This window comes from Lepisosteus platostomus, chromosome 16 (genome assembly GCF_059453375.1).
Source record: "Lepisosteus platostomus isolate fLepPlt1 chromosome 16, fLepPlt1.hap1, whole genome shotgun sequence".
Taxonomy (NCBI): domain Eukaryota; kingdom Metazoa; phylum Chordata; class Actinopteri; order Semionotiformes; family Lepisosteidae; genus Lepisosteus; species Lepisosteus platostomus.
The window spans coordinates 12,292,175-12,317,328 of record NC_142626.1 but is presented as its reverse complement, the minus strand read 5'-3'; the positions used below and the strand labels follow the sequence as shown (position 1 = coordinate 12,317,328).

Sequence of the window (25,154 nt, the reverse complement as noted above, 5' to 3'; positions counted from 1 at the left end):
TCCTTTTCTCTACTGACCCTCCTCAGTTCAGCATGAAGGAGATTCCTGGTTCCCTCTGTGCTCATTCCTGTATCATTCACACCAGCTATATTGAACAGATCCCGTTTTCACTCACAATGTCCCACTGTTCCTAAATGTTAGACTGGCCAATACAGAGGACACTGAATCTGGTCGAATTACAATCATATGTAGCAGAACCCAGGTGATGGCAGGTCTTCAGGTACTGTATGTTCCCTTTTATGTGTGTCTTGCATACATCTCACAGAGACTTGACATTTTGTACAATTATTAGCTTTGTCCACAAGAGGGAGTCAGAGTCAACATTGTTCATAATGTAATAACACTGAAGGCAGGCTACTACCTCAGAAAGTAAGACTGACAGTTACAACAGTGTTATTATTGAAAAAAGAAAGAATCTTTTTTTCCCTAGTGGAGACTCTGGACTCAAGAAAGAATGTGGGAATGTTTGTATCCCTGTGAGTTTAATACTGTATAACTGAGAGCAGCTCTACATGGCAACAGAACCTACTGCACCAACGACTGTAATCACTGTTTTCCTCTGCTAACTTATTTTACTTGTTACGCATGTTCTCATGTCTCTGTCTCTCTCTCCATTCTCCTTTTGCAAGTGCATAGATGTACTAAAATCTCTCTGGAGCCTGCATTCCTGGACCAATACCCGGGCTTCTGAACCACATGACACTCATAGCCTCAGATTTGAATTGCCTCTCCTGTGCCTTATCATGTAGGTGATCATGGGTACAGGTCCATTAGGCTGTGACAAAGGATTGTGCGCCTCACAATGGCACAGCAGGTTTGCCACTAAGCTCGTTCCACCTCCACATTGCGCAGACATGACTCAGTGCTCTTTCACCTTGTGTCCAACAAACATGGCTGAATGGTGATGATTGTTCTCTTCTTGAGAAGCCCTCAGTTGGTAGAGGGAAACAGCTACTCTCCCCCAATATTCCACTGGGACAGATAATCTGCTGAAAAGTCATCATCATCAGGGATTAGGGGTGTGTAAAGGTGCAGAAGATCTGGAGTATTATATCTGGGTGAGACTGTTAGGAGTGGTGTATAGACCACACAGAGACTGAAATGAATTAGTGCATATTCCACTCAAGGTTATCATTATCACAGCCACATGAAATCAGTGTCATGTCTAGGTAAACTGATTTCTCTAAATAAAAGAAAACAACAAAAAATATAGGCTATCTAATCTTTTGGAAGTAGATTGTTAAATCTCAGGTGAGACAAGCAAACAGGCTATTGACATGACAGTAACCAGACAGTTTGTACGATTTTGTACAAGTAAAAGTTAATCAGGTTGTATAATAGTGGAGACACTTGTATAAAGACTCAGCCCTGCCTTGTGGGTGGAGATATCCTGTCTTCTCTTTCATGGAACAAGATGTACAGTAGATCTACATGAGAAACCTGATATCTGTTGAGCTGAGATACTGTATTTCTGTAAAAATGATGTGTTTCCTTTCATATAAGAAATCACTCTACTATTCATGTTGCATTCAGACAAGTCTAAAAAACAGGAAATTAGAAATAGCCACACCTCTGCTAACAGCTCATATCATATCTAAGGAAGCAAAGATCCATAGCTGTGTTGACTCATAGCTCTAACCAAAAACTGTACATGTCCCATGGAACAGAATTTGCATAGAAGAGACACTTTGCATTGGCAGCACATGCTTCAGTGCTCTGGGAGTGTTTATAGCTCTGTGAGTTTAACACTTCATGACTAAGAGCTGCCCTTCATGGCAACAGAACCCACAGCAACAATGACTTTCATCACCATCTTCATCTGCACACTCCTCATCTGGACTCAGGGTGAGGACTGTTTATTGTTTATAATACTGAACTCATCAATTTGTCTTATATTTTCCATTTCACTTGCTTTTCTATATCAATCCACCACTGCTATTGATTTAACACTCCTGCCTGTTTTACTCTTTGTTTGTTACAGAATCTTCTGGGCAGATTGTGATGACTCAGACTCCTCCAGCTCTCTCTGTCCTCTCTGGAGGAAGTGTCACAATCCACTGTAAAGCCAGTAGCTCAATTACTGGGAGCTATAACTACCTTAGCTGGTACCAACAGAAACATGGAGAAGCTCCTAAACTCCTCATTTATAGGGCAACTACCCGTCAGACTGGGATTCCAGAGCGTTTCAGTGGCAGTGGATCTGGACTGGACTACAGTATGACCATCACTGGAGTCCAGGCTGAAGATGCAGGAGATTATTACTGTCAGCAGGGCTACAGCTACCCTTTCACACAGTGACACACGTCTGTACAAAAACCTCCCTCAGCTGAACAGGAGCTGCTGTGATTCATAAACAGGAACTACAGGGGACTGAGAATGAAAGCAATGGCAGCGCTGCTATAGTTGTACTGAAGAGAGCTGAGGTTTATACATCATAGACAAATGTATACTGATAAATGATTTTTAAGCATTTTAATATACAGTACTACTCAGTACTACTCTTTTTTTAGAAATTCTTGACCTTGAAAATTTTTAACTAAACATAATACTGTAATTAAAAACTAAACCAACTATATAACTAACATCATACTATAGGACTGAATGTACAGTACTGCAGCTTTATACAGTATGTCAGTTCTTTATAGAGTAAATGACCTCACACTTACTGTAGAGTCAATAACAGTGGCTCCTGTTTATTTAAGTTATAAAGAGTAGATTTATAGGGAGACTTGCACAGATCTATATGACTGTGTTGTCCACATGAGCTGCTGACAGTAGCCAGACAGTACTCTACTGCATCTTCAGCTGGATTCCTGCAGGTACCAGTTCAGGAAACTGATACTACCTGTATCACTGGTAACAGAGCTGCGGGCTCTACAGCTGAGAGACAGAGCATACTGGGAGAACAGATGGAACTGCAGGTAGAAATATTGATCAAGGGCCTTTGAATAGGAGCTCTGAAAGCAAAATGATAGAAAAGATTAAATTACAAATGCTTATGTATTGTGAATATTAATAAGCAGTACTGATAACCTCAGAAATACATTGTGTATTATTTTCATTAAGCTTTTTTTCTTGCATGAATTTGCATAATATTAAAATATAATCTAATTAACAGAAGATAGTTATTTTAAAATAAATATTCCTTTTTAGCAAAAAAAAACCTAGTGTCCCCAGCAGTAGAAGCAGTGGCATCATTGTCCTGCATGTGTCAGAGACTCTGAAAGGGCTGAACAGTGACTGATCCACACTGAATCTTTAAGTGTTTGGAGCAGTGAGGTGGCACAGGTATGCAAAGCAGCTACTCAATCTCACATGAGATTTGAGTCCTGAAGGACTGTAGGGATTGATAGGGATAGGAGGCTGTTGCTGTTTTCTTCTGTCAAAGAATGCCAGCTGCTTAGTGTTTGGTATGAGTATTAATTAATTAATATCTGTAAAAACAGGTAATTAATAATCACCCAAAAAAGAAATTTCAGTGCAGTGAAAGGTAAGGTTTGACCCTTCACTTCTTGTGTAATGCAGATCTCTTGCTTGCTAGGGAAATAAGATAAGAGAGATCACTTTATTGGCCATATACAATTTCCTGCATTGGGAAATTGTCTTTTCACATAACCCAGCTTGCTCTCCATGAGACACACAGACAGGGAGAGAGAAGCTTGGGGTCAGAGCACAGGGTCAGCCATTTATACAGTGCCCCTAGAGCAGTTGGGGTTAAGGGCCTTGCTCAGGGGCTTAATGGAGTAGAACTTCTTTGCCAACCACAGGATTTGAACCAGCAACCTTCTAGCCACAGCCACAGATCCTTAGCCACAGTGCCACCAACGAAAGCAGATGAATTAAAGTAGCCTGTCGAGGAGTAAAAGAATGAGACAAACTGCTTCAGAAAATCTGTCTCACTTCTGAGGGTAACATTGACCCTTTTACCTCAGAGGGACATGAAAAGAAGTAGAACAAACAGTATTGAAGCATTCCCCTTAGTTACAGAGGCACATTCTCAATCAAGGGCAAAGCTCTCCCCGGACAATACTGATGCTCTTTCAAAGTGTCGCTCCACCACCTTCAAACGTAACTGATCAAAGTGATGGGGTCAAGCCAATTTTTCTCTCATTCCAATTTCAAAAATGAAGAAAAGAAGAAGAAGGATTTCCAATAATGCATTGTGTTGCATTTACAGTATGTAGCACTTTCCATTCCAAGAACTATAATGAATCACAGGAAAGAAACAAAATCTCATCTTCAAATGCAGAGAATGTCTACAACAATGAGGAGACACACTGTGCCCTCTTTACTCAAAGAGGAAGAGGTTTTTTGAGCCAGTTTCAGAGGTGTATAATAATACTGAATATTTGACAAAAGAATAAACAGAGCACTTTAAATAAAAAGGGGAAAAATAACATGACAATATCAAGGAAAGACAAAACTGCTCACCTCCCACGGTTGCCAGGGGAGACCAGAGACCTGAGCCTCCTACCAGCCCCGTGTGAATAAGGTCTGGCTGCATTTCTGTCAGACCAGCTGCCTTCCAGATAGGCAGACAATCTACCGACCAGTCTTCCAATTGAGCCTGCTGTTTAAGGCTGATTTCTCCCTGGATCGATGCTCTGACATTGAGCTCGTAGAGCTGTAAGGCACCTGCTTCACTCCCTTCTGAAAGATGACTTTCTTTTTTCCTTCACTTCTAACACACACCAATCCAGTGGAGACTCACCTCTTTGTGGACACTCTCTCACCAGCCCGCCCTGGAGTCTTCTCTCCACTGGCCCAGCCATCTGTAACTCCCGGGTTGATTCTCTTCAGTTTCCTGAGTGGACACAAGATCTCTCCTGCAGCTCAGCTTTAGAGAAAGAACAGGGAAATTACTGATGGAGATGATGATCTTTCTTCTTCTCTTCCTCTTATCTTACAAAAGCAAATCATAAAAACTATTTCTCTCCAGAAATTAGGGGGTTTTCTGAGCATCATGCAAACTGTATTTTTTTAAATCTCCGACACATATCTGACAATAGATCTGATGGCACAGGAGCAAACAGATATATATTAAGAAAAAATAAGACAATTATATTATACATACCAATTACTACAACTAAAGGTAGCTATTTACAAACAGTGAGTTCCCGAGTCCTATAAACCTGCACCCCAAAAAAAGTCTCAAAGACTAGATCTTCCTTCCTAAAACATGAATTCACACAAGAGAATGGGAACTAAATTATATATAATATTATATATAATTAAAAGTAATATTGCATATTATAGAGTCTGATTCTAAGACACAATGAGAAACAGGGTGTCCCCCACGGTTCAGCTTTAGAGGAACAGCAGGGATACGGATGATGATGAGGTGGAAGTCTCTTCTTCTCTCCCTCTTGTCTCTTTCTCTTTAAACTGACTGTTCCTTTGCTCTTCCCTGTATTTACGCTCCTGGATCAATCAGCTCCCTAAGAATCATCAATTCTTTAATAATTAACAATAATATTTATTTTATATAATGCCTTTTAGCTTCCTTCTCAGAGTGCTTTACAGGAAAAGAGAAGAAAGTAAAGTAAAAGAGATAGGAGACAAGAAGATTAGCATGGAAAAACATAAGAGATTAGACATGCAGGAGAGGATGCAAGGAGCAGACACAGACTCCAAATCCATAAAAGCCTCTCTGAAGAAGAAGATTTTGAGTCTGGATTTGAAAGCAGTGACTCTCTGATATGCTTTGGGGCACAACAGGAGAAGGGCGTTGTCACCCACAGAGTGTAGACAAGCTTGGGTGACAGACAGGAGCCCAGAGTCAGAGGAAAGAAGGCTGCAAGGTGGGGAGTAGGAGGATAGTAACTCAGACAGGTTCTGAGATGCCAGGTTACGTAGAGCCTTATAGGTGACCATGAGGACTTTGAAGTTGACAGGAAGCCAGTGCAAGGACTCCAGGACAGGAGTAACGTCATCACTTGCACACAGCCTCAGGATTCTGGCTGCTGAATTCTGGACATATTAGATACTCCAAGGTGTAGAACATTGCAGTAATTAGCTCTGGAAAAGACACATGTGTTAATCATAGTTGATGGAAGGTGTGGAGAAGCATGACTTCAGTCTTGTCATGGTTGAAATGAAAAGACCTTTGAGACATACAGGATTTTATCTCAGAATTGTAATTAGAGAGTACAGGGACATCTTTATCAATATCAGTGAACTTCTTCGACCTTAGTCAATTATGTGGAGCACCTTTTTATCATGTGTCATCTCTCATGTTTATATGCCCCTCCTAACCCAAAGAAAACTACACTGATACAGCAAAAAGTCCACTTTGATCTCAATCTTCCAAGTAAAGCAGTCATCTCTGACACATCAAGAATTGATGCACTGGACGGTGCTATATACCCTTTTTCTTCCTTTGGGTTTAAAAGTGCCTTTATTCTGATTGTCTTTTATCAATTAGTTTTTCCTTTGATTTAATGACTCTGTCAGGTGAAGAACATAGTTTAAGTGATATATACTGTATATACAATTATAAGCACCAGGAAAAAAGGACCATTTACTGTAACTTCTAGCAACAAACTGTCTAAATAGGCTCAAAGCCCACCATTCATCAGTAGCCTTTCTCATGTTCTTGTGTTCTATTCTGAATGTATGCATCTTCCACAATTAAAATTCAGATGTACAGTAGGCATACAGTAGCTAAGGAGTCCATTTACCAGCTATGGCACAATCTCAAAATTCAGAGCTGGGCTTTCCTTAAAACAGCACTAAGCCCCTTTAAAAAAGAACCCTTTAAGCTCTTTAACTTGCTCAAATTAAATAACTCCTTATTGAATTACCATATAGATCAATTAAAAAGAAACGGACAAGCAATCAGGTTGTTGGGATAGACTCTGGGTCCCCTGCAACCCTGTATTAGATAAAATGGTTTGATGGATAAACAGTCATCAGGTTCTGAAATATCAAGACTGACCACAACATTAAACATACAGCAACACGGGTGATCTTAATAACCAGGGATATACAACTAGAAGTCTTACTTTCATGCAAAAATCCCAGTGATTAAAAAATTAAATATTTATTTTGTAACAGTCCTGCCACAGTTTAATTCTTGACCATTTGAATCAGAGATTCAACACTGGACCTCTGAAACACTGTTAAAAGCTCATTTCTTTGTCTCTGTCTCCCCCTACAGGTGTTTCCTGTAGCAACATGTCAGATAGCCTGTCTTCTCTTTGTCAAGAAACCTCAGCGCCTTTACCGTCACTCTTAGGGCTTTCACAGTCCTCACCTGTTTGTGCGTAATAATATCCTCTACTGTTAAAAATTCAATAACTTAAAATGTTCCACCAGATTTTCTGAGCTTTTTCTTCACCCTAAATAATTGTCAGGAATATGTACTGTATTTCTACTCCTTTGCAGTTAAAATCACACTTTGCCTCCTCAGAGCAGGATGATGCGCTGAGGCAGAACAGACAGATAAATATAGATTCATTGAATTTGTGATTCAAGATACAGCTTGCTGACATTATTATTCAAAAGAACGTCCCACATGCAAATTGATAAGACCTTGTCCTCCTGCTTTGCATAAAAGGGATCAGACAGCCGTAAAATCTGAAGGCTTGTTACAATTCTGACGACGTTTGTTCAGAGCGGTAGAAAGCATCAGCCATGGTGTCGGTTGTTTCAGTTGCCTGGATCATTTTATTCTACTCTGTTGGTGAGTCAGAAAAATCCTTTTTCTGGTTTTATATTTTCACGTAAAATGTATTACTATAATATCTAAAGCTGTCTAATACAGATTGTTTCTGTATTGTTTCTGCAGGTACTGAGGGTCAGATCACAATGACTCAGACTCCAGCCACAGTCTCAGTGTCTCCTGGGCAGGATGTCAGTCTCCAGTGCAGCGCAAGTGAGGACATTGGCTGGAGTTTAGCCTGGTACCAGTTCAAGCGTGGACACAGTCCTAAACTGCTGATTAAAGCTGGAGATGAGAGATTCGATGGGGTTCCCACTCGTTTCAGTGGCAGCAGATCGGGAACTGTCTTCACCTTCAAAATCACTGGAGTCCAGGCTGAAGATGCAGGAGATTATTACTGTCAGCAGTACTCTAGTGGGTAACACAGTGATACACGTCTGTACAAAAACCTCCCTCAGCTCTACAGGAGCTGCTCTGGCTCATCAACAGGAACCAGAGAAGACTGAGGCTGTGAACACAGAGATACATGGAGCAGCAAAATCCTACCCTCTTGACATGTCCAGCTGCCATTGACTCCTGGTAAACAACTTTACAAATTAATGCTTAAAACTGGACAACCATTTTAATTTATTTACCTTCCTACCTTAGAGCCAAGATATTTACCCAAAAGTCTCTGTACAGTAGAGAGAGCAACAGAAGATGTGAAGAAGGCACATACCCATCTACTGCCAGCCGCTGCGTGTGTATGCCAATGGCAGTGCAGAGCTCTGTAACACCACGGAGACTCTAGTCCAGACTTTGGGTTCTTTGCCCCTTGAGTCTGGAGGACAATGTGGGAAGAAATCACAACAGACCTGCAAGATCAAACAGGAATATATAACAGTGTGAAAAAAAATATTTTTCCTTTTCCACACTCCACTTGAGTATGCTTTTATATTCTGTGTTCTAGATTTTTTTTTCAAGAAAAAAGTCATTCTATCCCAAGGTTTACACTGAGGAAAAGTGGGATCATTGCTAAATCTGAACACAGCATTCTTGCATATGACTGAAGTGCTCTCATCGGTGCCTTAAGGTGTGTTTCGTTAATGAGGTCAAGTGTAATCTCCTTCTGAGAAAAGACTTATGCATTGAGGAAAACAGCCTACCCATCTCTCTGCTGTTTGCAGGTAAACATATTGTCTCTTTCATTTTCATACATCTCAATATGTATTACTGAGGCAGCAACTAAAGGGATTACTTAAGGAAGAGAGCACATGCAATAAACATCTTTTTAATGTTGAAGAGGAGTCAGAGAGGATTGAGCCTGTATATGAGCACTGCTGATCACTGTATGGCATCTCTAACAGAGAAAAGAGTTTTTTCCCCTTTCTCTTTTCTTTTAGAGAGAAAATTTGCTTTTCCTTTCTCTTCTTTTGAATGCTTGGATCCCCATTTTCTTCTTCTGTTTGGTCTGTTTTTGGCTTTCAGATAGGAAACGAAAAGAGGAAATGAAAGAGAGAACTCTCGGGAGAAGTATCGGAAGACTCTGTTAGGAGTGCTGGTGTCATTTATGCCATTCACAGCTGAGCTCCTCCAAGGGAGGCTGCCAGCCCTAACCCCAGGCCAATGGCTTTCAAATCACATCACTCTTCAGCCCTTTCCTCATTCATAACTGAGCTTCAAGTCCCTCTCTCTGTGTGCACACACTATGATGGCCCATAACAATGACCAGGATTACTCAGCCCATTCCAGGTGTTCTTCAGTATAAATATACTCACCTGTGAGAGCTTGGAGCTCTCTTATTGCGTTTGACACCCAGCCCCTCAAGATCCATCTATATGTTTATTGCCAAGATCCATTTTGCTTTCATGCCTTGTCAGCATGCTGTGCTTTGACCTCCTGCTTTGTCTCCGGACTGTATTCCCAGATCTCCCCTCAGCTCTGTTCTCTGTGTGTCTCTCGGCTTCACCCCTGGCTTTTAACTTGACTGAACCTCACCCTGTCTCCTGATCAGCCCTTGTGCTTGGCTACAGCATCTCCCAGGTTACGACCCTCGCTTGTTTCGCATTATGAGCCCGGACTGTGGTTACCAGCATCCTCCAGGTCTACCAAGCAACCATGACCCAGGAAATTCCATGTGAGCTGTGACCTGTGGCTGATGTGAGAGCAGCCCCCGACACAACATGATCCTCTGATGAAACTGTCAAGATCCTTCCTAGAATGTGTGCTGGACATCACCCAGTTGGATCAGCTTGAACATCGTGATTGAATAGCTGGTTATAGATAATGCCATGAAGTAAAAGGGTTTGTTACAGCCTGATGGATCATAATGACTGTGCAGGAGTCTACTAATTTTACTTTCACCCGAGAAAAATCTGAAACTGAAAGCATTTGTTTGTGATGCTTGGTCAGGAAGAATCTCCATTTCGCTGTCTCTCATTCGTCATCGGTGTTTGGGCTCTTGTGCAGAAGCCAGGTGTTTGGTGTCTCTAACCCTCCTGGCTGCCTCACACACCTGCTGAAAAGGAGCCAGTGTGTAAATGGGGTGGATTGCCCTCTAACCCTTTAACACAGGCTGTGGGTGTTAAAAGTGAAAGTCTGGGAGGATGAAAGGCGCTGGAGTGTAACGCTCTTTTAAGCTCATGCAGTTCCCCCAGCACAGCAAGAGGCAGCCTGTGAGGCAGAGCTCGGGGAGATGAGCAGGGTTTCAGCTCAGGACTGTGAGGGGAGGCAGGTGGAGGCAGCGGCCATCTGGCTGTGTGGTTTCTCTCTCTGCTGCTGCCCTGAAACTGACTGTCAGTCTAGTGCTCTGTGATTGCAATCGCACTCTTTTCCTGTGATTGTCTCTTTGCTACTGTTCTGTGATTGTCGTTCTGCCTTCGTTCTGTGGTTCTGCCAGAAGTAAAACAGACTGAATTAAACTTACAGTTTCAAATCTAATTTAAAGGTAATTTAAAACAAATTAAGCTGAATTTCATGGGCTTGGGAGCAGCAGTGTCAGAGTAATTTATCTGTGAAATACCATGTTGGCACTGAATGTGATTAATTCTTCCTCACTTTTTGTTGAAATGTGAAATTAACTAACATACTGTATGTACTGTAGGTAACAATGCAAAATGATCGTATAAAGTGTGTCTATTATGAAGAGGCATGTTCAGCATATCATATTAAATGAACATTGTATAATTTATATAATATCTTTCTGGAAATTTTAAAGAAATTTTCGATGAGAGTTGGCTTTCATTTTTCTTTGTGTGTGGGATCATTTTAGCTCAAATTTCCCTCGATTCCTGTGTGAAATGTATCTTTATTTCTTTATGTCTGGTTCTCCCAAACCTCTTGTTGCTGCCCTGCGCTGAGAGACGATGTGCCTCTTCTCTCCAGCCTCACTCCATGTTGCTTTTCTCCCAGGTGTCACTCGGCCCTCGCTGACAGTCCTGCCCACTTCCAGCAGGGAGCTGTCAGAGAAGAAGTCAGCCGTGCCGCAGGGTCTGGCCAACAGGGGCTTACTGTCCGGCTGGAGCCTGTAGTGGACAGTGGACGGCCCCCCAGGACCAATGGGGTCACCAAGACCCCCTGCCTCCTGGATGGCACTGGCCTGTACAGCTGGGGCAGCACCCTGACGCTGTCCGAGGCTGAGTGGCCCTCAGTGGGCACTGTGGTCTGTGAGGCCACCCACACCTCCCAGACTCCCCTCTCAACACCCCTGAAGAAATCCGAGTGTACGGTATAGCCCAGCCCAGATTCCCAGCTACATTCCCAGCTTAGAACTGCAAATCATAGTGTTTAACTATAACATGTCTGTGCTGTGACTCAGAAGCAGAAGGCTCTCACCCCCTTGCCTGTGTGGCCCTTCGTCTTGAGCCAGTTAGCTGCTTGTGTTCGACCCCTCTCAGAGCTTTATTCACCTCTGCGTGTGCAAATGGTCTGTTGCTGCTAGTGACACAACAGCCAGAGTAATAAAGAGTTTTTGGATCCTGAGCATCGGTGTTCTGAGTATTATTGACAAACATTTTGTCTCATATTAGACTCCTGTACTGGTGAAGGTACTAATGATTTATTCTTCAAGACAAGCGGGGTCACCATTCATCTATTGCGGGGGATCATTTTTACACAGTGTGCCAATGAAAGGAGTTTAGAACAAAAGTTTGGGAGGGATGACAAGAACCAAGTTGACAAGACTCAGCTGTCAGTAATTCAAAATCACCTCTGACATCACTTCCTCACCTAAAACATTATAAATAATGTATGCGATCCCCTTTTGTCCTTCACATACATATTTTTACATCCCTCCTTCACCCCATCTCCACCTCTGCAGCTGCCCCTTGGTCACCCCTCACTCTGCAGGGGGGATCTCAGCCTCCTCGTCCTCTGCCCAGGAGGTCATCCCTCAGCATGGAGGGCTAACACAGATTTTAACTGAACACTCTAGAATCCTTCAGTACTCTTAATTCTCAGGTGTTATTCCCTGTGGATATTCCCTTGTGTGTGTGCCCTGTGGTAAAGTGGGCCATGATACACACTCACACTCGGCTCATCCCAGAGTGAAGACTGGATCTACGAGCAGCAGACTAAAAACTCATTGCTGTCAAATGTCTGCTGCTGTACTGGCGACTACATGTTAATACAAATCATTTACGTAAGTGGATCACTAACCTGTTGGGATAGCAGACCAGTAGTTTTAGTAGATCAGTAGATAGTAGATCAGTAATCTGTCATTTACATGTACTGTACATGCCGAAAGCTCTTCTTTAGCCAGTTTTAAAGAATGAAATGTGTTTTTGAAATTTGATTGTGTCTGATGTTCTTCAGTGTGTTCTACAGCATTGACCCCAGACTATACCCCAATTTGCAATGTGACTCAATGGTTCTAAGCCCCTGTTTTGTGTTTTTTGTATGAGGTCATTACAAGCACCTGAATGAATAAAACATCATCAGGTTTTATATTCACAGATACCCTGAAAAATACACACACCTGTCTTAACAAAATTGCAGTGAAAGAGGTGCCAGGCAATATTTTTAGAGCAGCAAACAAAACATCAGCTTTGCTATATAAGAAATAGGTTTACAGAATTTTACAGTGCATCTTCTTCCAACTTGAGAAGGCTAACCTGTCTGGAATACTTCTAATGTATGATTCATAAACTGAATATTAATTAAATCCTTCAACCCTTCCAGTTTTAGCCTTGAAACTTGAGAGTTTATCATTTTTCCAAACAAGGATTCAAGGATACAGGAAGAAAGCATGAGACAGTTTTTTTCACAAACAGTTGTGATATTTTTCACATTCTTTTTTTTGTAACACTGAATATTTATCTTGATCACAATTTTTGTTAGAAAACAATTCTTTTCTATGTGAGAAAAATGATAGCTTTTCACCACATCATGCTGTAACATCTTCTACATCACTACACAGTATGTACATACACATACAGTACAAAATAAAAGATCAAGCCTTTTATAATCTCTCCTCCAAAAACAGACAGTATCAATTGAAGTTCACGGACAATGGTTCTGCAGTCTAATATGTGATCTCTGTGTTTTAGATAGTGAGGTTGCCTGAATGAATTTTTACTGTTTGTAATCTGTGGTGCATTTAATTACTGTTATTTTAACTGTAGCCACAGTCAACAACCCATGTTAACACCTGTGTGTGCAATGCACCAGTGAACTTACAATTTAAGAAGGGATTCGATGTGCACAGTTTCTGTGCTCTTGAAACACTGGCACTGGGCAGGAAGGCTGCAGGACTGTAAGATATATATTAATTGGGAAACCAGGCAGAAACCAGGGGGATCTGTTGGAAGAACCTTCTTGGATCACTTCAGTAGTCCAGCCTTACAAGGGCTGCTTGTGTTCTTCATGGCCCTTACTCACTTCACAAGGGGAATGGTGTTTCGTTGCTGGTGTGTTAGGATAGGAAATGGAAACAAAGTGCCAGGATTAGGAGTCAAGGCAAGATCTGAATGAAAAGTGAAAACATGCTGACCCTGACATGGAGAAGTCTTTCAAAAGAGTCTAAATGGATTATGGATCAGATTAAGAGTCCAACCAGCAGTTTCTTTTATTGCTCAAATCTTCTTTAGGTTCAAGGAGACTTATAATTTGACAAGAGCAAGTGATAAAAATTGACACAATTTGTCTTGTGTCTTGTGGAAGAGGTTACTCATGAATTCAAAGTCCTTGTTTATCCAGGATGAGGAATTAAAGGCAATTTCCTGACTCATTAACTTGTGTAAATAGGACACATCATCAGACAAATTCAAAGGGAGACATCATCACAGAGTCTTAGAGATCCTGCCTCATTGGGTCTTTGGGGAAAATAAGATGAGTCTTTGACACACGGCTTTTGCCCCTTCCTGCTGGACAGTGTGAACAGGACATAATACCGGAGAAGATGTTGGTCTGTAAATGTTTCTAACAGAAGAACAGGAATTTTGGACTCATTCCATAAATCATGGAGTAACCTCTTTCTTGATTTAGAAATTCTTAATATCCTGAAGGATATTACAAAATCTTCAATGATCCTGAAACTCCTTGGTCCACAGTCCATTCATGACTGCATTTCATGGGAACAACTTACATTGGCTGGAAACTGCATTCTTTTCTGACCTTTACATGGAACTGAAATCAACTTTCATATTTGGAATGTGTGGTCTTTGGAGGTTTTTTTTAAACATTCTGGAGAATTATTACTTTTATTGCACTGTGGATTCATCTTGGAATACATTTAATCACAATCCTGAGGAAAGAGAAAAAGGTATGTTAAGTGTAAGTAAGTCACACGTAAGTCAAGAATAGTCTATGATCAGAAATGACCTCCAGGTGTTATACAATCATAAGACAAATTAGAAACCTTACTTTCACTGTGTGGTGATGGTTCTACACAACAGTTTATATACAGTGTCTTTTCAGGACAGATATAGAACTTGTTTCAGAAGGCAAAGTCAGAATCAAAAGTTGCACAGTGGAGAAAGACAAGGGAATCAGAGATTGGAAAGTTAAACTTCACAAGAAACAGAAGTATCGAACTGTGTGTCCAAGTGTCTTCTGATCAATCCCATTAGTGTTCACACATTACAGCAGAGACAGCAACACAAAATTCCTCTGTCAGACTCGGGGCAAGAGTTAGTCATCAGACTCTACTAAAACTGCAGCAGTGCATCTGGTGGATATACTGTGTTGCACAAATTTCAGATTACAAATGCTTCTGTTAACAAAGACAGATTAAACAACCTTGATTTATACATACACCCAGAAACCTTTAATTTGCACCTTACTTTCAGGTCTCGGGCTCAGGCAGATTTAGTGACATTTGGGTTAAATGCAACAGCAGGTTGGCTTTCAAAGTCTTCTCCAGTCTTCTGAACTCTAAATAAACCCCAACATTTCTTCTCTTAAAATTGGTCATCAATTCAAAAATACTTTGTTCTTTTTTTCATTGACATTTTCTACATTTAACCTCTAAGTATGTATGATTCCTTTTAAGAGATGAAGAGGACATGTAACTGTGAAACATAAAGCTATGAAAATCTCTCTGTAAGTGTCCTGCATTTCATCCATACTTGAGTCCAACAGATAGCCTTTGTGCTTTCTCCTTGAAAATAAAGTGCATTTAAAAATGTTATAACATGTTATAATTGCAAAGCTTAAAGAAAAGTATTATTGGCAGTAGGCAGTGTATTAAAGAGCAGAGTCTGCTCTCTGCAGCAGCAGGAGGTTTTTGTACAGCATCTCTATGGCAGGGAAGCACTGTGGTACACTTTCGGACAAGGCACCAAGGTGGTGGTCAAATGTAAGTGACTTCTCTTCTTTTATTCAACTCCGCAGGCTTGGTTGTGTGCTCAAATGTTTGTTTTAACTGTGATCCTGTGTGCTTTGTGCCTCCTGATCTTGGTCATTCTTAACTGATGTACAGAACAGAATATTTATGGTTGAGGAGAGAAATCTTGACAGGACAGAAGTTGCTTCAATCGAGCTTCTTCTGTGGCATTTTCCTCTCTCATGATCCTCAATGATCTTGGGTGACCCAGTCTTCTGGGCTGGTTCATGAAATGAATGCTGATTCTTTCACAGGGAAAAGAAGCTTTCACACACTAATTCTCTTTGTACAAAGATCTAAATGTAGTTTGAGAGTTTTTTGGGGCACTTAATGAGAGAAATAAAAGAGGAAAGACTCAAACTCAGTATATTCATTTCTAAAAGAGGTATTTTAAACTCATCTGAGCTGCAGCACAGTTATATCACCATAAACAAAAAGTAAGGTATTAAAGTATAGTGATTACATAGAGCAGGCAGTGCACTGGATAGCTGGGTGCTCTCTCTGGAGGTTTTTGTACAGCCTCTCTATGGTAATAAAACACTGTGGTGGACTTTCGGGCAAGGAACCAAGGTGGTGGTGAAATGTAAGTGACTTCTCTTCTTTCTCTCAATTCAACAGCCTTTTCTTGTCTTTTCAAATGTTTTTATGATGTTTTAACTGAGATCCTGTGTGCTTTGTGTCTCCTGATCTTGGTCATTCTTAACTGATGTACAGAACAGAATATTTATGGTTGAGGAGAGAAATCTTGACATGACAGAAGTTGCTTCAGTCATGCTTCTTCTGTGGTATTGTCCACGCTCATGATCCTCAACAATCTTGGGTGACCCAGTCTTCTGGGCTGGTTCATTAAATTAATGCTGATTCTTTCACAGGGAAAAGAAGCTTTCACACAAACTTTCTGTGCTAAGAGATCTGAATGCACAGTTTAATTAATGCTCTTAATTATAGAAACAAAAGAGGAAAAACTCAAACTCAGCATGTTCACTTACAAAAGAGGTATTTTGAAGCAGCACAGTAATATCACCAATAACTAAACTGAGATATTAAAGTTTTTGAATCCAAGTGATCATAAAGCGGGCAGTGCACTGGAGAGCTGGGTGCTCTCTCTGGAGGTTTTTGTACAGCCTCTCTACGGTAATAAAACACTGTGGAGCACTTTCGGACAAGGAACCAAGGTGGTGGTGAAATGTAAGTGACTTCTCTTCTTTCTCTCAATTCAACGGGCTTTGAAGTTCTGGAATTTTTACATTTCAGCAGTATAGAATCTTTAATTTCTCCTGGAGCCAGACTGTGCTGTTACATTATACTTTAGAATCTGTTTACTTTTGAATCAGTGTCCTATGTGACATGTTCAGCTGTAATAATCACAATCAGTTGTGCGTTGTGTTCTTCAGGGAACAGTTTGCTCCAGTCTTCTGAACTCTACATAAACCTCAGCTTTTCTTCTCTTAATTGTGGTCATCAATTCAAAAATACTATTGTTCTTTTTTTAATGATGTTCAAACAGGTAAGAATATTTCCACTTATAGTGTCAGTGACTGGAATCTGTTTTATTGTTTTCTTATCCTTGCATTTTGTGCCAGGTCGCTAAAAGTAAGTCAAGGTCAGGCACTTCACTTACAAACTTTAATTTTCTATGCATTCTAAAAACAAACTGACAAAACTCCACTAGTACTGCTGCTTCTAATTCTATTGAATTCCTATTGCCAGAGCGATTTGATATAAAGACTGCAGTTTTACCACTTCTCTTAACGTTCTGAGAGGACTGGTGAAGACAATTGTTTCTTTTTTCTTTTATTGTATTTGCTTAACAGAGAAAAGCAAAACCTCTTTAGGCTCTGAAGTGCAGTTTTTAAATATGTTTAAAAGGAATTGCTGGACTGTTTTGAGCTTCTTCAGAAGTAAAGCTCTTTTTCAATACTGATCTGTAGGCAACAGAATCTAACCGAACAAGGGGCTGCTGTCACTGTTGAGGGTGAGGTTAGTTGGCATTTTAAAATTAACCCCAGTTGAGAAGTATGGTTTCCTAAAGATACTGCTGCTTTCTCCTTAGACAGAGACATGATTTAAAGAAAGAAATTCTCAAAATTTAATGTCTACTACTTCTAGTAACACCAGAATATAGTTGGAATTTACAAATCATCATCATTATTTTCAATATTAAATAAAATTAATTTCAGTTGATTAATCATCTTTGTTATAGTAGTAATTAAAATAATAATGATGTTGATATAAGTATATTCATATTTTTTGAAAACTTAATCATGGACAAACTGCTGGTAAGTCTTTTATAAATTATTTTTATAAATATAGAAATTGATTACTTCTAATATACAGATCAGCACAGGATCAAAAACTTTGAAGTTATTTCATGAACCTTGGGAAAGTATTTGAACTTAAATCTTCAGGTTTTGTTGCAGCTGTTTCTTGAGCTGCTCAGTAGAGCATGAAGTGGAACACCGATGACAGACCCAGCACAGTTGTTTTTTTTTAGTAATGCCTAACGATAGTATTAGACTTCAATTGACATAGACACTTTAAAAATCATCTTAAAGTGCGTATACATTGCAAGTATGTTATGTTTACACAATTCTTGTCACAAGTTGTAACAAATGAAAATTATTCTAACACTAGACATCGAGTCCAGACCAACATCAGCCTGTGCTTTTTTCAGTCTCAGCTAACAATTACCTCCACAGCTGAAGTTTAGTTTACAGCGCAGAGAAGTGACACTTACAGTACAATGTTTAATAAGATCCTGTGAAGTGATATGTGTTGCAGATATATTAATACATGTTGTCTTTAAATTTTACATTGGCTTTTTTCAAGTCTTTCATGCAGACACTCCACCTAAAATAATCACTATTTGTTGATTCTGAATTTCAGCAGCAGGTAGAATGGGGAGTTAGTTCACCTGGTGGCTCTGTCTAAGTGTCAGTGAACTCATTGGAAACTGGGCTGGCTGATTCAGCAGACCTGTTCTCTCTGTATCAGGGTCACAGCCTGGAGTCAAGGCTGATCCAGGACACCTGTTGCAGAGAACTCAGGCACCATGATTCCAGTGACGAGTCATTAGAACCTCAGAAAGGCTCCAGACAAGCAGAGACCTGTCCTGCTCACTAGGCTACTCTGTAGCACATTGATCTGAGGATGTCAAGGGGCTTCTTTGAAAGCATTCTTGTTGATAATATGTGTTACTTTAAAATGTATGTATTGATGTTAATTATTAAAACTATAGATACAGGAGTAGGAGGAAGCCTGATCTTTGTTTAGAAGAGCATGTGGTGTTTCTATGTGTCCCAAAATGCGGTGTGTGTGTGTTGTCAAAGTTAGTGAGGCTCAGTCTCCTGCTGGACACCAGTCCTGACTCTCTGCCCTGCTCTGTCTCGCTCTCTCCCAGCCGGCGCCAGCGTGAAGCCCACAGTGTCGCTGTTCCCCCCGTCCCCCAGTGAGCTGTCCGCCAACTCGGCCACACTGCTCTGCCTGCTCAGCGGCTACTCCCCCGAGGGGGCCAGCGTGGAGTGGACGGTGGACGGCTCCAAAGTGACCAGCGGGGTCCTGACCAGTGCCGAGGAGGGGAGGGACGGCAAGTTCAGCCGCAGCAGCTCCCTGAAGCTGAGCAAGGCCGAGTGGGAGGCCAAGGAGGAGTACGTGTGCACGGTGACCCACGACAACTCGCCAGCCTCCTACAGCGTCCGCAGGAGTCAGTGCGCGGGCGCCGCGGCGTGATGCTGTCCTGGGAGAAGAGGGGAAGAGCCGCCCTCCCCTCAGCCCCAGTGTGTCTGCAGATCCTGTCGAGCCACGCAGCAGCTCAGTAGCCTCGCATGTTAGTCTCAGCCTCTGGCCGTCACTAGAGCTTGTCTGGCAACTGGTGTGTGTTTGTGTAGTCTAGGACATTTTTCATTGTTTGTTTCGCTCTAGATGTTCAAATAAAATATTGAAGTCAGAATCTGGAGTTGTGTCACTTTGTGTGCCTTTGAATTTCTGAAAAGGAATATAAGATCTCCAGGCTGAAAAAGGACCCTGTTTGACTCTGTAGCACAGAGACAGAGAACAAGAACCTCCATATCAAAGGCAGCTAGCAGCTCTTAACTGAAAGACAGGGTGTCAAAGCCAGTGAGAGGAAACCATCTTCTTATTACAATAAAAAGAATCATAATTTTATGAATTTACCTGACATCTTCATCATCAAAGATGCCTAACAATTAAAGAATTGCAATATACTGTATAATATATCATATATCATATATCATATATCATATATCATATATCATATATCATATATCATATATCATATATCATATATCATATATCATATATCATATATAATATGAAGAGTGGGTAGATTAAAAATCTCCTGTCATGGGTTATTATCAAACAGCTCAGTGACTAAAAGCAGTGCAGCTCCAGGAACAGAGACTTCAGTGAAACCGCAGGTCAGCTTGATGCAGAGTCAAGACAGCAGGGCCCTGATGAGGCTGGAGACACACACACACCCCTCCTCAGGGGTTGACAAACAGCAGCGCTGGAGGCTGGAGAGCGAAGAGAAGCAACAGCTGGGATTGAACAGAGAGGAGGAGGAAGAATTCGAGATTACATATATTATATGTGTATTGAGTACAGACAGGGTGAAACTTTCCACATTACACTGAATTGCAAACTGAGCACTGACACGCTAGGATCTACAGTACCACAGTGTTGTCAAATTAACAATTGTTTTTCCTGCAAAGTAACAAAAAGAGTCAGCACACAAGAGCCATTCTGTGCTTGTCCTGATATTACTCATCCTGTTTCTAATCTTTTATAGTTTGTATACATTCTGCAACATGCCTTTGCATTTCACATCTATTTATCTAGTTGTAACTTTTACACACCCTGTAAGTACAGTATATATCAACAGAATACATGTATCACATATATGATATAAATCAGAATAAGAAATATTGTCTTATAATGAAACCTCAGGCCAGCTCAAAAGAGAATCAGAAAGAAGGGCCCTGAGGAGGCTGGAGATACCCAGGAGTGTCCAACAGGAGGCCAGTTGGCTCATCTTGCTTATTTGACAGTTTAGCAGCAAATTAAATCTAATATTTTGCCTGGACTTTAATTAAATGCTCCCAGAGTTTGGGGCTCAACCACCTAGATACCTAGAACAGTTTGGTTACAGCATCAATTTTTATTTTCCATCCTGTATAATTTCCATTTTAGTTCCATTTACTGTATGACCTTGCATCCTTGTTTGACTTCTGAGTGTGTAAAAGAGCCTGTATGTTGAATCTGTCTATAGCCCATTATAGTTTGTATATCTGAAACAGATCTCTCAATTTCCTCTGTTCTAGTTCGATGAGATTTAGATTCTTGAACTTGTCTGTACATGACAATACACTAAAACTTGGAATTAATATTGTTGCTCTTCATTCAACTCTTTCTTAGACTGTATTCTCCTTTTTGATATGTTGCCCAAAACTGAACACAGTTTTCTAAACAAGGCCTTAGAAGTGCCTTGTAAACCTGGAGTATAACCTCCCTGGAATTAGATTCCACACTTCCCGCTCTGTACTCAGTTCGCTTTATTGATTCCCCACATCGTCTAGATGAAGACATAGAACAATCCACCAGATCTCTTTTGTGTGTAACATCCTGCAGTCCAGACTCTTCCATGCTAAATATACACAACATACACAACATCTTCCTCCTACCTGCCCGGATCACTTTGCACTTAACAATGTTAAATTTCATACCAGGTGTCTCCCCAATTTCTGAATTTGTCTTTAAAGTCTTATTTAGTTCCCTTACCACTATTTCTGTGATAACCACTCTATCAAACTTGATTTTTTAAAAATGTAACTAGTTTGATAACTAAACCTGAAGCTGATGTTTATATGGACCAGGAAGATGATGGGGCCAAAAACACATCCTTGAGGCACACCACTAGTTTCATCTGCCCAGAAAAGTTTAATTAAATTCCATTCAATATATTTTTGTATAACACCTTTCACAACAAGGTTACCCCAAGGCGCTTAACAATGCAAGTGGCCATACATTTTATCAATACAGAACAGAAGACCAGAATAAAATGGAGGAGAGGAACCAAACACACCTTAGTAAAGAGAAAAAAACCTCTAAGAGTCCAAGGTCAACTGGTTGCCCAACCCCTTTGGGCATGCTAACATTATATAATAAAAAAGGAAATGAATGAATGAGGGTATTAATCCATCCATCCATCATTTCTTCTGTGTGTTAGTACTCCATGCAGATCTCTGTAGACTAGAAAATTCCTCCTAAATGATAGCTATATCCACGATGTCCCTCTTGGATCCATGGCAGTGATGCAGCATCCAACTCAGACGATGCCCAGCCGGGCGCCATCCAGACATGTGGGGAGGAGAATAGGATAGTTGTGATACCCTTCAAGGTTATGCACTATGTTCTTAAGGCTATGCACATTACAGTATGTTCCCTTTTGCCAGTTACCAGTCCATATACATAAGAAGACTTGAACAGTGAATTTTGCAGTGCTGTGAATGTTTTGTGCCTTGACCATCGTGAGCCCTGTTGCATTTCACTCACATTTCAGAGAAAGGTGTCTTTGATCCTTCTTTCCTTTGAAGCCATGAGGTGTTTTGGTCTCTGTTCCATTTTAAGCTTCAAGGTGCATTTTTACCAAACTCTACAGTTATTGTTATTGTTTTTTACTTCAAGTTCTCTACTTAAATGTCTAGTCACTTCAAAGCACATAAACAACAAACCAAATACAAGGTATTCCTAGTTTATTCAAGAATTAGTTATTAGATAAAAACAATCTGCAGATCTAAATGAGCTACTTGCAAATTTAAGATGTAAGAATGGGCAGAAGATCATCCTCTTACTGTACTTGTAGCTTTCTCTTACAGGCAGTCCAACAGAAAGGGCTCAACTGGTGAAGCCACTTTTTGGAGTTCAGGCTGGGCTCTGAAGAGCTGGACTGAATCTATGATATAATTTACCAACTACCATAACTTCAACACGGACACACAAACACAGACAGACACACTCACACCAGGGCCAGTCTTCCAAGAAGCCAATGAACCCGCCAGTATGTCTTTGGACAGTGGAAGGAAAACAGAGCATCTGGAGAAATCTCAGGTAACCACTGGGAGAACATACAGAATCCACACAGACAGCACCCCAGGTCTGGAATTAAACCTAGGACCCCAGTGCTGCCAGGCCATGCTATCCCTGTTATCATTATCAGAAATATAATTTAACAGAGTCTTCTAATAATGTGTCTCTGTCCTTCCAGGACCCAGCTACTGTCTCTATGACACTACCTGTGCTGACTCTACAACAATCATTGCCAAAACTGTCAGTACCCACCATCAATCTTAATTCATAGTGTGTGAGCACTGGCCTTTTCCGAGGGATCAGCTTCTAACATTTGTGGGGATTTTCGGGGTTCTCAGCTTACTTATTTTAATTACCATGCTGTACTCTGAATGGTTGGTGTGAATATTAATATTAATCGTGTTAAAGCCTTTAAAAACCTCTGAGGGAACTGCACAGTATTCTAAGTGCTGAAGAAAGAGAGTCAATTCATCTATCATGAAGGTATACGGGTGATGGTCTGTGAAACTGGAGCTGCCTGGTGCTGTCTGCTGTTCTCTGAGAGACTCTGACACCTGCAGGTGGTCTATTCTGGGAGCTCGTCGGTCACGCTGGGGCACCTGCGCAGCACGATATGCAAATCCTCTCGGCAGCGGTTTCGCTTTCTCCTCCCCGTCTTCCAGTTTCACAGCCAGAAATAGCCCGGGGGCGGCGGGGCAGCGGAGCGCGGCCGGGGAGATTTGCCTGCCGTGGCAGAGAGCCAGCCGGGCGCACAGCGCAGTGGTTTCGGAGAGCCCAGCTGTCTGAGCCACAGGCAGGAGCTCAGGAGGAGGAGCTCAGCTGCGCTGTTAAACTACATGAGAGACGGAGAAACGCGAGGTGCTGTAACGATGCACAGATAATTAATTCAGATTTCTAGATTAAATGTAATTCTCCGAGACTGAAGCCTTCTGGATCTGTCATTTAGTAAGACGTTCAAGTAGGGAGCTGTGTCAGCGTGCTTACTATAGACTGCAAAGGAACAGGTAAAGGTTTATTCCAGGCTTAAAGGAAAAGAAAAGAAAAAAAGACCTTTCAGGTGAGAGAAGAAGGATCCACAGCTGAAACGTTGTGCCTGTTTTCTTTTCAGCATGGAATAAACCTCTACCTGGTTGTTCACAAAGATATTTGTTAAAATCTGACCAATTAATAGAATAATACAGATTAATTTAGTCTAAATTCCCACCAGAAATCTTAATTCACAGTGTGTGAGCAATGGCCTTTTTCTAGAGATCATCTTCTAACATTTGTGTAGATCTTTTGTGATTCCCCATTTTATTGATTTTAATTACTATGTTTTTATTTATACTAAAATATTATCCAGGTGTCAGAGTCTGAATTTTACTTATTAATCTGTAGTACATAGATAATATATCATATCTAGCAAATAATTTACTAACATAACTTCATTTACAATTTCCTACCTGTACCTTTGAGCATTAAAATGACCATTTTATTTATACATCTGACACACACTTCAATTGCACCCAGGTTTAGTCTGAGTGCTGTATGAATGTTGGTTAACTCCTGTTTTTACTGCATTGATGAATGATGACATCAGCAATAAGAAACGGTTTAAGAAACTTAATCTGCCTGGGCTCCTGTAAGATCGGCTTGTAAGGCATTAGTTTTACTTTTTTAGCTTGTTGTCACACTGAATCTAGGATTCTAGCCTCTTTCTTAAATATTACAGCATCAAGTACTTTGTGAAACGATTCATACCGAACACTGTTTACTCAGTGTTTATTACTCGTCTGGTGTTGTTTCTCCTACTAAACTTCACCCAGTTGTGAACATCTGTGTGACCTTTATAATACATCTAGTATATGCCAGTATAAACCTTATAAAACATACAGTACATACCAGATAGTATACTGCTATATAACCTGAGAGCTGGACATTTCTATCTTAATTTTCACTATATAATTGGAGAGGTCTGTGTGAGGGATGAATTGCTCTTGAATGGGGGCAGGGTGATTACCCAACTCAAAAAAAAAAACTTTCCAGGGGTTAGGTTACTTAGACATGATGTTTTTACATGTTTTTTTATTGGAAAGATGCAGTTTACTTATGTCAGAATTGAAGCTGCTGTATTTTGGAAATACCTCCCATGTTTATGTTGTCTCCTTGATTTGAGAAAGTGTAACTTGCTGGTATGAATGTGGAAATTATAATATCTCTGCTTTCCCAGGAAATTGAGGTATTAGTAATGTAAAATGATAACTTAGACATCCTACCAAGTATTTTACCTGCTGTAAATACACATACAGTACTGTACTGTTGCGATAATATTTTACTGCACTCACTGGGTAGAAAAAAGCTATTATTCTTGGAAAACAATTGCAGTGTTTCAGATTGTGTATGACTGTTCCAGCCTGTATTAAGATTAATGTAGTTTTGAAGCTGAGGTAACCAACCGCTATTCTTTGTGCTGGAAGTGACTCAGCAGAGTTACCAGCAGTGGCAGGAAATGGTAGGAGAATTGAAGGAGAGTCTTCAGTCTGTTCACTTGCATTTCAGATGCAGTATATACAGTACCTTATTATACACAACTAAGACTCACATCAC

General features: G+C 40.7%; 1 gene segment (V, D, J or C); it reads left to right on the top strand.

Annotated features, from left to right (window-relative positions):
- The first annotated feature begins 1,708 nt into the window (after nt 1–1,708).
- Nucleotides 1,709–19,413, top strand: LOC148646890 (Ig kappa chain V-III region MOPC 321-like). The segment is given in 4 exon segments: nt 1,709–1,845; nt 1,982–2,279; nt 16,004–16,047; nt 18,865–19,413. Coding segments are annotated over 4 exon segments (744 nt in total).
- The last annotated feature ends 5,741 nt before the right edge of the window (nt 19,414–25,154 follow it).